The sequence below is a fragment of the Alternaria conjuncta genome (assembly GCF_024043145.1).
Source record: "Alternaria conjuncta strain BMP 0040 chromosome Unknown scaffold_12, whole genome shotgun sequence".
NCBI lineage: Eukaryota > Fungi > Ascomycota > Dothideomycetes > Pleosporales > Pleosporaceae > Alternaria > Alternaria conjuncta.
This window is the reverse complement of record NW_026250101.1, coordinates 144,865-157,220: the sequence shown is the minus strand read 5'-3', so window position 1 is coordinate 157,220 and position 12,356 is coordinate 144,865. Positions and strand designations below refer to the sequence as shown.

General features: G+C 51.8%; 3 protein-coding genes and 1 non-coding gene across 4 annotated transcripts; all 4 read right to left on the bottom strand.

The window, feature by feature from the left end:
- Nucleotides 1-2,837: 2,837 nt before the first annotated feature.
- On the bottom strand, nucleotides 2,838-5,954 carry J4E85_008006 (uncharacterized protein; the record flags this gene model as incomplete). The annotated part of the gene is made up of 4 exons (XM_051472235.1): nucleotides 2,838-2,929; nucleotides 3,666-3,917; nucleotides 3,970-5,834; nucleotides 5,890-5,954. The coding sequence occupies 4 exons, from the start codon at nucleotides 5,952-5,954 to the stop codon at nucleotides 2,838-2,840; spliced, it is 2,274 nt and encodes a 757-aa protein (XP_051323700.1).
- Nucleotides 5,955-6,866: 912 nt separating this feature from the next.
- Nucleotides 6,867-7,680, bottom strand: J4E85_008005 (uncharacterized protein; the record flags this gene model as incomplete). Its single annotated transcript, XM_051472234.1, has 3 exons — nucleotides 6,867-6,976; nucleotides 7,025-7,447; nucleotides 7,629-7,680. The coding sequence occupies 3 exons, from the start codon at nucleotides 7,678-7,680 to the stop codon at nucleotides 6,867-6,869; spliced, it is 585 nt and encodes a 194-aa protein (XP_051323699.1).
- Nucleotides 7,681-8,653: 973 nt separating this feature from the next.
- On the bottom strand, nucleotides 8,654-8,725 carry J4E85_008004. The gene has a single exon. It is a non-coding gene; the product is annotated as a tRNA-Ala (tRNA).
- A 3,099-nt stretch (nucleotides 8,726-11,824) lies between these two features.
- Nucleotides 11,825-12,262, bottom strand: J4E85_008003 (uncharacterized protein; the record flags this gene model as incomplete). The annotated part of the gene is made up of 2 exons (XM_051472233.1): nucleotides 11,825-12,037; nucleotides 12,095-12,262. The coding sequence occupies 2 exons, from the start codon at nucleotides 12,260-12,262 to the stop codon at nucleotides 11,825-11,827; spliced, it is 381 nt and encodes a 126-aa protein (XP_051323698.1).
- Between the last annotated feature and the right edge of the window lie 94 nt (nucleotides 12,263-12,356).

Genomic DNA, 12,356 nt, shown 5'->3' with positions numbered 1-12,356 from the left:
GCATGTGAGGCTGAACACAATATCATGTGATTGTGATTGTTTTAGGTATGCCGATTGGCTGTCGGTTGCGCGTTTGGAAATTGTTTTGAAACGTGGTGTCTCGTGGTTAACATTTCGATGACCCAAAGCTTAGTGGGGTTGATGAGGTATGATGAGGTAGTTGGTGGGGTGATGATGGAGGAAAGAGATGGCAGGACAGCTTACAACCCATACTGCCAAACTGCCAAACACGACACAGATGCCATGGAGGCCTCAGGCTGGTCTGGGTCTGGTATTCAATTGCGCAAAGGAGCGGTGTCACGGACTTTTCTTCCACACCTTCAATCTCTGTCAACGTCTTGGTTCGAGGCGAGGTAACGGCGAGCTAGGCTTGCATCTTCATCCTTACTAACATCGTTGCCCTTGCATTGCTCCTCCACCGTCTAGAACGGCATGAAACTCCATGGTTTCTTTCGTTACCGGCCGAGATATTTCCCTCCGGCGGGAAGGAAACAGAACGCAAATACTCTCTACTGTTAGCGAGATAAGTAGTGCAAGGTACCACACCCGTGGTGTGTGTGTATCCATCTTCACCGGACGTCACAAAGTCGTTTAGTTCGAAGTTCGGATCAAGGCTGGTGGCGGCGCAAGGGTCTAGTCGGGACTGACTACACTATTACAGTGTTCTACACCGCTCCACACCGCTACAACAACAATAACTCGACTATACCAGGGCGAGAACTGGGCGAGAACTGTTGTTGGATAAGTGGCTTTCTGTAGGTTTCCGGTATGTATCCTCCACCGGATTGTGGCAATGTACATTATCTCGGAGGCTGCGAAATCTTATTTTAGACATGCAGATTGCAGATGGATGTTTTTACACCGCTTCTCACCGCTCGATATCGCCATGGGAGAGGCTGTGTAGGAGTAGTGTGTGCAGGTGGAGATTACGGTAGTGGTAATGGTAGTGGTACTGTATCTTGGATGCAGGTCTCGGTACTTCTATCATGGTAGCCGTAATGTACGAGGTGTAGGGGAGGCATACATCTGAACTACCCATGAACGTTTCGCTTGTGGACTACACTACACTGTGTCCAGGGCGGATGGAGAGTGAAATGGAGATAGGCAAGGTGGAGGGCGTACAACACATGGCTGGCACACCGCTTCCACACGCAGTTGGAGTTAGGTTTGAACGTGGCGAATGTGTACTTCGATGAGATTCTATGCGTTACTGTGGATGTAGGAAGTTAGGCCGTAGAGGCAGTGATGACAACGCGTGATAAACTGGCATAGGTGTACTGCGTAGCCTCACTACGCGTAATATTGTAATGTTCTACTTCATCATGATGTCTCCAAGAACTACATCCCCTGAACATCAGCTCGGGTGTGGTTTTCTCCTCGTTCTCGTGTGCTAATTTCACATGCAGCGATAGGTAAGTACCTCAAAACGAGGCTGAAAGCTGATCACTTGCTCACGGCGTGACACGAAGTGCAATGGAACCCACATAGATGCATGGTGATATATACATTGGGGAAAGCTGACAGCCAGTCAATCTTGTGTAACAGCTGACTGATTGGATGACATGATTTCGGCATACAAGCCGCAGGCTGAGTGATACAAGACGCGGATGCAGACGTAGATGCAGTGATAGGTGCAGCTGCAAGATGTACAGAATAGACCCGGTGAATGTAACGATGGAAGAGCTACATTAACGATATGAGTGTATGAGAACGAGGCTGAGGATGTTGGAGTGACTGGGGGAATGCCGACGTAGATTGCCGTCGAGATACCGAAGGGTCACTCCAACTCCACTGCAATTGGTCGCGGTGTCTCTGCCAGACGAGAGTGACTGAGACTGGTGACGTAGGAGCCAGTCGATGAAAACACTTCTCCTTCGCCATACGACATGTACCTTGCTAGCCTCCATCTAACGTCCTCCAAGTTATGGACGCCCAGGTTCCATGTTCTCAAGATTTTTCGCAGAGTCAGTATGTAGTCCGTCACTGTCACGTCGTTGTACCACAACTCGCATCTACCCATCATCCGACACCTTCCCCATCTCATACTGATCTCCCTGACCATGCCTTCCCGCGCAACGGCAGCTCGCAGCTCGCAGCACATCAAACCGCCAAAAACAAAGCACGAGAACCCGGTAAATGAGCGGTGAACCTGCGTTCTCTTCTCTCATCTGTAGCGATAGATTATGCGTACGGGAAGCCGCAGTCCCTCCCGCGGAAGCAAATAATTCCGAATCGAGCGAACACGCATAATCAGATCCGCTGGAAGCATAGTTTGCAAGGACAAATCGACATATGTCATCATCCACATCCCTGACTATATCTCGACGCGTACTCGTATCTATTCCCTATTCCTCTAGCTTAGCCTATCCCAATCGGGCCACGATATTCTACAAGACTATCGTGTCGATAGTAGAGAGAGAGGCAACCGCGCTTCACCCGCTTCCCAAACCCTCACTAAAAGCGAGAAAGAAACCCCGGCGCTTAGCCTTTCTCAAGTATCACCGGGCCAAAACACCTGCAGCATGCGCCCCACCCACACCATCTCCACCTCAGCGCGAACACGTCGACAAGCGCGCGAACAATGCAGGGAAATCGGAAGAAGAACACAGAAGAACGACAGACCATCAAGGTGTCCTTTTTCGCATTTGTGAGAGCCAAAAAAGAAGCTTCGAAAAACCCATGATGCTGCACACATACGAACGTTGACCGCTACATGGGGAGCATCTCCAATGTTCTACACCGCTACTGAATTCAAACATGTGTATGCAAAGATGATTTCCTGCCTGTCTGTCTGTCGTCAAAGGCAACATGTAACTCGACACCATCCATCATCATCATTATTCCGCCTCTTCGACATGCAGTTCCCTCGCCTGAGCGAAGAACACACGAGCCGTCCCGCTGCCGATGTTCTTGATACTATAAGTATTGCCTGTTGTGATTGAACACTTCGTTAGCTGCGTGTGCTTTTTGACCAATGAGAGCGCGAGAAAGGGTTTGAGCAAGGAAACAGCGGCAAAGTGAGCGCCACGCGAAGCGATGGTTGGCTGACAGCTTTGAGGGCGGGGGAATTTGCGAAACGAAAAGAAAAGACTGGGGTTGGAGAGCGCAAGCGGATCGGAGAGGCGCCGGTTTGTTGTGCTCAGTGTTTGTGGCGCGCCGTAACCGCGCTCTTCTCTCTCTCTTTGCCTGATGGCTTAGAGCAAGTTTGGTAACCGCCACAAGAGCAAGCGAACGACAATGCTGTGCACCGTCGGTTGGGCGAGGCTTCAGCGTCAATGGTTACACAGCATGCTGCAGTCAGCGCCACGCCCATGCGGGTGACGAGAATCGGGTTCGCTTCGCCAGTGTGCTCGCTTGCCCTGGTTGCTTGTCGGACGCGCCCCTGGTCCCCCCAATGTCGTGCCATGTTGCAGAGCAGGACCGTACAACGCGGGCATGCAAGTGTGGTGTGAGATGGGGATATGCAAACACCCGGATGGCGTCGAGCATAATGCAACGGCTGTCGTACAGAGACGGGGGAAGTAAGGGAAGTGGGATGGGGGCTGTTGTAGCGGGGGGCATGCATGGAAGGAAGTGAAGGAGCACGGCGACAGGTCTTTTCATGCTGCCGTGCGTCTTCGAGAATGTGCTGAAGTGACGGAGAATAATGGTGAGAAAGAACGTACCTCGAGGGACTTGCCAAACACCTTGCTTGTGGACTGTGAACTCGTTCTCATGCACACGTACTTCCACAGTACCAGACTGTACGTTGAAGATCATGTGCATGTACCGTGAATTCTTCGTGCGCTTCATCTGATCCGGACCGAGTTCGATGAGACCCCAGTTGAAGAAGTTGCCGATGGATCCAATCTTTGCGTATTTGAAGCCGCCATCTCCGACGGCTACGGGCTCGACACCCCTTTCGTTCCATGCGATGGCTGTGATATGGTTAGTGACAATTGATCGTTCTTGAGGTTTGAGGCCACTTACTGTCCTCGATGATGTCGTTGGAGGGAACATCACCAACAGTGTCGAAACCTCTAAAGTTGCCAACAAGAGTGCCTTGCTCTTCCCAGGGGTCGAGCTCGATTTCCTCTTCTTCGACAACAGTGAGCGCCCTCTTTTTGCTCTTGTAGCTGGACTTCTTGGTGGGTCTCCTCTCTTCTTCCACTGCTTGACTCTTCACAATCGACGACATGCTGCCGTCGGGGTCGTAGGAGATGTGGTCGTTCTTCCAGAAGTCGATGGGCGCAACACGATGTCTGCCTGTCCGTCCTATGCGAGCGACATTGTCGGGATCCATCTCGCGGAATACTGAAAGATGTCGTCCCCGTCCGAAGCGTGAGCCAGCTGATGTCGCAGATATTTGGTCGATATCCTTTCTGCTGAGAGGATTTCCGTACGCATCTACCAGCTTACCGGCCTCCTCACTCTCCGCCTGTGGAGTCTTGGATTTTGATACTCCATTGGACCTTGGCTCTGCACTTGCCGATTTCGCTTTGGACTCTGCGTTTGCTTTCGGTCTGCCTACAGGTTTCGCGGGCTTTGTGAATTCTGCATTGGGCTTCGCTGGTTTGGCTGATGCTGATGCCGATGCTGAAGATGTTGCTTTGTCGCCATTTGGCTGCGCTTTAGCTGGCCGTCCGCGCTTCTTTTGTGCAGGCGCTTCCTCGACTTGTTCCGACTGATCTACTGGGTCGTCGGCCGGCGCTTCAACGATACTGTCGTCCTGTTCCCCATTTGGCTGCGCTTTCGCGGGTCGGCCGCGCTTCTTCGGTGCAGGCGCTTCCTCGACCTGTTCCGATTGATCTACTGAGTCGTCGACTGGCGCTTCAACGATGCTGTTCTCTTGTTCGCTAACCGGTTGCACCTTGGGTGGCCGTCCTCGTCGTTTCGGCGCAACGGGTGCTTCCTCAACCTGCTCAGATTGATCGATCGAGTCATCCACGGGCGCGTCCAGTTCGCTGACGTCGGATACACGTTGTGAGCGTCGGCGCTCGGCTGGCGCAGTCTTCTTGCTCTTCTGTGACTCCAAAGCTTGCGCTGCGGTAGGGCGGCCCCGTTTGCGCGGCTTCTCTGCTGGTTCCTGCTCCCCTTCTGAAATCTCCACCACATCGCTCTTTCGTTTTCTACCCCTCTTGGCCTTCTCTTTTGGTGGGTCTGGAACAATTTCAGACTCCTCCTCACGATCCAGCTCCTCAAGGTCCTCAACGACCTGGTCATCGGCCATGCTCTCGTCGCCTCCGATTTGCGCAACGAAACTCTCCTCAGCGGCTATCCCCAACTCGTTGGCAGTGATTTCTTCCTGCACAATGCTCTCTTCAAATATCGCACTCTCTGCCGGGCCCGGCGATTCTTCTTCCGGTATATCGTACACATCTGATCGTTTTCCTCGTCGCGCGCCTGAGCCGCTCAGCGCTGGCGTCTCTTGTAGGCTTGATTCGTCCTGTTCGAAGTCGAGGCGTCGCGCAATCGGCTGTGCGGAGTCGCGGATGGGGCTGGATGGGGGAGGAGAGCTTCCCCTCGGCGCCATGGAGGATTGCCGTCGCGGCGAGGAGCCGAGGTTGGTCTTCTTGGGCGATCGCGATCGGGGTGGAGGGAGGAGCGTTCGGTTGTTGCGCAAGATCTGGTGGGATGTGGTGAGTTCTGGCATTGAACCTGGCGGGCCTGTTAGTGACATCCCTCGCGATTGCGTCGACATCTGCGCACTCTCTTGTATTTCCATCGAGCCTGATCCTGTCGCATCATTCCCTTGTTTGGGTGGGGATCTCTCTGGCGACGAGAAGATGCCGGAAATTGGTTCGAGGCCATGTTCGTCGTATACGCCTTTGTCTGCGAGTGTGATGCCAGTCTTCCTGCGCAATGTCAGTTATTGTTTACGCGCATACATCAGAGCGTCTCTCTGCCTACCTTCCCTGCACGCCAACGTTGTAGTAATTGTTTTCGCGCGCTTCGCGTTTCTTTGTGGGCGCCATCTTCAGAGTCGTGTCCGCAAGGAATGAATGCGCGTGTGGGTGCGGGTGACGCGTCGGTGGTGTCGCGGTTGGATCGCGAGGGCGCTGTCGATAAGTTGTTTGGGTTTAGGCGGGATGTAAACTAACCGTTAACGGCGGGAAGGCACAGGGTCTTGGCGCCTTCCCCTCCAACTCCAATCCGCCATCGCCATCACACAGGCCATCACGAGATGTAGTACAGCGTCTATATTTACTTCTTAGTCTAATGCAATCTGCTCCTTGTGACTTTTAACATCACTGTCAGGAATTCGGTTGCCAAGTCTGACATCACGGAGCCACCCAAGAGTACATGCATGGCAGCATCCCACCCACCGTGACAAACTAGTTTAGCGCACATCCATCACGGTGCATGAAAACGGCGCAGTATAAGTTGAGGAGCCCACCCAATCGTGGGGACTTTTCCGGTTTCTTCATTCAACCTCAGCCGGCTCTCAGTTGCTAATTCGCATCCCAGACACCAGTCATCCGCCAAAACGAGAGAACACTCGCTCTCCTACAGCCACAGTCGTCGTGCAGACCACGCACTGCTTCATTCATTGCTCGCATCAAGCATCCGCTCTCCCATCCACCCACATTGTATCTCCCACCAAACGCTCTTCCTGGATCAAGACTTTTTCCCATAACCAACTCTCTTGACGTACAGCCAAAACAGGAAAAGGCCGTCCAATCATGCCCGGGCGACGATGTGCTTTTCGTGAAGCGTCGAAAAACGGCAGCGAGCCGCTGAATGAAAATATACAAGAAAAGAAATCGTAAGCATGTCGATGATTCGTCACATCGTGGGCGCAATCTCCAACGTCGCTCATGCTATCAGAGCGACTTGGAAGTTCGAAACTCGTTCCAGATCAAAACATCGACGGCATCTGGAACACCCTACTGGGGGCAGGCGCTCTGGACGTGGCCGGGCTGCTTGCAGCGGTAGCACACGCGCTCAGATGAAGTCTCCTGGGGGCAGTCGCGCGACAGATGGCCAACCTCGCCGCCTACAAAAGGTTAGTCATGCTCTTCCAAGTTCATCGCCGTGTACTTACAGTTGTAGCACTTCTGTCCCTGGGTGCAGTCACGGCTCATGTGACCGAAACCACCGCACGAATAACACGTGGTTTGGCGAGCACCTCCGTAGCCACCGGCACCACCGCCGTAGCCTCCACGACCGCCGCCGTAGCCGCCAGCAGCACCGCCGTAGCCACCGCCCTGGGAGCAGTTGCGGGCAATGTGACCGACCTGGCCGCACTTGTAGCACTCTTGGCTGGGGGCGCCACGGCCACCCATCTGGGCACCGCCGTCCTTGGTGCACTCGCGCGAGATGTGGCCGGTGCCACCGCAGCGGTAGCAGGTCTTCTCAGCCTGGGGAGAAGTGCACTCGCGGCTCACGTGGCCCTTCTCGCCGCAGTTGTAGCAGGTTGGGGTACCCTTGGTGGGGCACTCGGCAGCGCGGTGAGAGGAGTCTCCGCCTGGACATGGTCAGCGCGTGTTCAGAGATGCAGTTCTGAGTCAGGAATGGTCGTCTCCGCGCTTGAATACCGATCTGGACCTGTCGCTGGACCCTGAGGCGTGACGCTCTCGCGATCTGATATTCAAAGCGGGGCCGCATTCGGACCGTGTCACCGCATCGTGGGTATAGAATCAACTTACAGTTGTAGCAGCCACGGCCACCGGCAGCGGGAGCAGGTGCTTGGTAATCCATTTTGTAGAGTTGGAAGACTGGTGAGTGTTAGCTGTAGTCCGCACGCGCCATGCCATGATGTTGGGCTTTGTTCTTACCGGAGTATCGAAAGGGTAAGGGAGTGACGTTAGAAGATGATTGTCTTCTAAAAAGGTATTGAAATAGTCGTTCAAAAGTCGAACACCACCAATTGTTTGATTATCGGAAGCTGAGGGGTTGGATCGTTGGAGAGAGAGAGCGAGGGGCACAAAGTCGACTGCTGAAAATATCTGTTCGGGCTGGGTTGTGCTTGCCGCTAGTCTAAGCGAAATACGGTCTAGCTTCACCGTTCATTCTTGCCTTCAAGGTGGGTCTGGTGTTTGCGCAAAATCAGGGACGGCGTCGCTGTGGTTTGTGTTCCTGTGGGGGTCCGGAACAATAAGGCTTTGACTTCACGCACATTGCAGATATGCGCGTGATTGGAACTGCTGTTCATGGTACCTAAGTCGGCTTCGACGTCATTGGAAGGGGAAGCATCGCTTGACAGGCCTCGTGCAGATCTCGGGATGCATATGCAGCTAACCTGGCGTGGAAAGATTGAGTAACCGAACGATCGCACACGTGGCTGCATGTAATATTGATGCCGAGGCACGAACAGGTGGTCAGAGAGATGAATATTCAACACCGCAGATACAAAGGAGTGATCGGAATGTGCTGTGTTTGGAGGTATTCTCGTGCTGACCTCCGAGACCATCCGTGTGCGCATTGAACAGACTCGCGCACGCAACAGTGCGTCAAGCAGCGTTCGCAAAATCATCTTCATGTTCCTGAGGTAGACCCTGAGATCTCGGAAAGATATTTCGATGTTCTAGACCCGCGCAAAAAATTAGGTGGTGTCGTGACGTCCCCACTTCCGCCCAAGACCGAAAAAAAACCTCCCATCTCTCCACCACCCACATCAGCACCACAACGAGAACAAAAAAAAGTTGCTCATGCAGCGACGTGAGCAAAAGGATGGACGATCAGGGAATCGAACCCTGGACCACTCCCATGCTAAGGGAGTATTATACCACTAAACCAATCGCCCGATTTTGCACTTGGGGCTGTTGACGCAACTCGAGGAGCTGCTTGTTGATGGAGGATTTGAAAATAGGTTCGTACATAATTCAAGGCAATCGAGGTACAGAGCAGGTTGTTGGATTCGTGTTGGTAGGTTGGGAGGTCTAGTAAGATTGTGGAATAGTGTCAGACATCGCGAAGGGGTATTCACGAACAAGCCCCACTTCCAAGGTAAATGCCCTTCTATTCCGATTCAAGAAAGGCTTCATTGCGTATCTGTTCATGATTAAGAAGCCTACGTGTCCACAATTCTTATTCGCAGAGGACATGGCAGTCCCGCAGTTCACTTCCAACGAGGCAAGCATTGCGACTTCTTCATGAAAGAACTTGACCTCGTGCATGTAAATTACGCAGAAGTCCGCAATACTCTTTGATAAATCGAGATGAGATCTTGAAGGATGGATAAGATGTTGCGTTAACTATGGAACATATGAGCAAGTGGGTAGGTATCGTCGAAAAGATCGTAAGAAGTTGCATCTAACGACTACAATGATCTTGCTGCTCGTGATTGTGATGGGACTGCGGAGGCAGGCGTATACATACTAGTGCCTAGTGTACAAACTAAGTGGCATGTTTAGAGTTGAAGCATGCACAGTACCGAGACTTTTACGGATTGAATTGTACTACGAGTGTTGGAGTATATATGGTCTTCTGTCGTGCTGGTTTCTCTAGGGTTGATACCGCGAATGCTTCTACGGCAGATCGTACGGAGTTCTGTCCAAGTAAAGGCAAAGTGATTCTAAGCAGTGTGATTCTGGAGAGTGTAAAAATGGTATCAACATGTCTTGTGGGGGATGTAAGCAGCGTTAAAGAATCTGACTACCGTCACTATATGCTTAATAGCAGGAAATAATGTAAAGTAGAAGACTACCTTAAACAGCTTTGGCAAGAAGTGTTGGGCTATGCGCTCGAAGACTCTTGAGTAGCGAAAGAGTTAACTGCAGCAGTCTCCCTGCTAGGCATGCATGTCTGTGATAGCATAGAAGTAAGCCGCACTTAAGAGACTCTAAAAAACAGTCGTGCAATGCGAGTAGAGCTCACATCTGTAAGTAGACTATAGTGCTAGGTCTAGCCAACCGGCGCGAAACGATTGCCGTTCGTGTCATATGTGGCAACTCCTTCTAATACTAGAACACGTCTAACAGTAAGAAGGTAAAGGTACGGTAGTGTACAAAAAGCTAGAGAGTGTTTTGTAGTATAGTAGCAGCGCCGATACTTAAAATTCAGCCTAACGCCTAGTCATGATAAAGACAGGCGACGAAGAGACCGTGCTAAGTGTCTTCATACCAATCAGCGCGCCATACCGCAGGCTTTAGTGCGAAGGATGTCTGTTGCCTATGTCTTCCCAGACATGTTCCAGGGCGTATAACTATGCTTGCGCATGCGATCTTGCTTTGCAATAGCATACGCGCTACGTTGTTCTACTTTCGCACGGAGAATGTATACTACGCGTTTGTGAAAAGACTGACTAAAAGACACATCTCTACGCTCCATCTTCATAACATAGGAAGCGCGCTATGCTTAGTTATTCCAATGCGGAGAAGACTTGCGCACGAGTTCATGAAAAATGAACACAAGCAATTCCGAGAGGCTAATAACGCAGATTACGACTTAGTCTAGCTTCGAAGTAGGAATTTATGTTTCTCGTTGCCTCCGGAACAAGTAGAACAGTGATTCAACATCAATCCATTTGTCGACGGCCGCGGTGTTTTGTCCCAGCGCTATACCTTGCAGACCTTGAATACACAGACAATCTACAGATTGAGAAGATGTATATGTTAAGAGATATACTTACTGCGCGAGTATACGAACGCGCCCGGCTGAATGATTTCAGCGCGAAGTGGAGCAGCAGCCAGGCAGAACATGGAAGGAAATCGCAGATCAGCACGAAACCTTGGTTATACAGACAAATCGGGGCGCCGAACGTGGTAACTTCAGCACAGGAATATGCGAACTGTGTCAATGTGGATGAAGAGAGAGAAGACAGCAGCAGGTGGCAGAATATGGTAAGCGATATCGTAAATGTACTGCGCTCGTTCTGATGATTTGACCGAGCAGTAGGGCCGTCGCATTCGCAGATAACATATTGTATCTTGTGACCATACGATCTTCATTCGACATACTACTGACTAGAACACTCTCACAAGTTCTCAAAGTCAGAATCTTTATCGCCATCGTTCTCTACCTCCTCCTCCCACCCTCCTCCTTCAACCAAAGCTCCTCGCGGTGATGACGCTCAAGGTGAATCAGCGACTTGGCTGCAGTCGTGTACGACCAGTCTAGGCACAGGGGACATGACGCGCTACCTGTGCATCCGACAATCTTCAACTCGTTGAACGCCCTCATAAGCTCTTCACGGCGCGTGTGTACCTTTCCCTTCATGAGTTTCTCGAGTTGCGCACGGTTCCCTTTCTTGTCTTTGGCGGCCTGCGAAATCGTTTGATCAAACTGGCAGAGCCAACACTTCAACCCAGAGATGGTCGGACTTGTATGCGCACTGATGGCCCGAAGGAATGCTGCACGTTCTTCTTTTGTAGCCGCATCGCATTCCTCAACCCCATCAGCAATGTTCACCCGAATGTCCTCTTATGGTAAACCTCGCCGATGCAACGGCTCACCCCGTGGGTGTTGCTTGCCGTCATTTTCCTCGAGTGAATCGGCGTCCAGACCCTCTTCCTGGTCAACATCCTGTTCGGTTGTCTCATCCTGTTCGTTGCGCCGCTTCAAGGCCTCAATAGCGCTCAAGCGCTCAATGTAGAGACCCTCAAGCTCGGTTTGGGCATCTTTAGCCTCTTTACGGATCGATTTTGGTGCAACACCTTAACCGGCGGTCAGTCCTGTAGTTGTTGATTTGGTGGAAGTGTTCAGCAAAGATCGCATCTCTTCGGTAAGATCTTCTAGTATAGTGTTCCGTTTACTTTTGTGGATCTTGTTCAGTACCAGCCTTCGCTTGTAGAAGACAGCCTCAAGCCTCTTGAGGACAACTCCAGCTGCAGAGTCTCCATCCCTCAACATAACCTTGTAAGCGCCAGTGACACTGCCGGTATAGCCTCACGATCTGGGTGTATCATCGCCGCTGTTTCCGTATCAGAAACTCGCGCATGTCGTCGATCGTTGTCTTGAAGGATTGGACTATCTCGACTAACTTGGAGTCTGCTCGCTCGCGTTCGCGAAACCGCTCTTCGACCTCAGCGCGAAGCGTGATCTCGTAGTTCTCGTGCTGTACGTATCCTGTCTGAGCTGCCTGCTCAAACATCTTTCTTGCTTCTCGCCGACTCATCTGCAAATCTGAAGTCAGTATACCTAGATGCTTTCGCAGCGCAAAGCCTTGACTCACCCTCTCTCTGCCTAGTATGTAGGACTGAATATCGATGTCACCGACGCCGACCGCATCGTAGTATTCGTGGGCGTTCGAGTCGTCGGCATGTGCTGCAATTGCCCGCGCCGCCGCCTCTCCGTGTTCATGTTTGGTTTCGATGATACGTGTTCGACGAAAGCAATACATTGTATTGCGTTGTGGAAAGCCTAAGTCGATGCATACCTCGCGCAGGCGAGAATTCAGCGCAGTAGACTTCATCGGCTCCCCAGACGTGATGGTC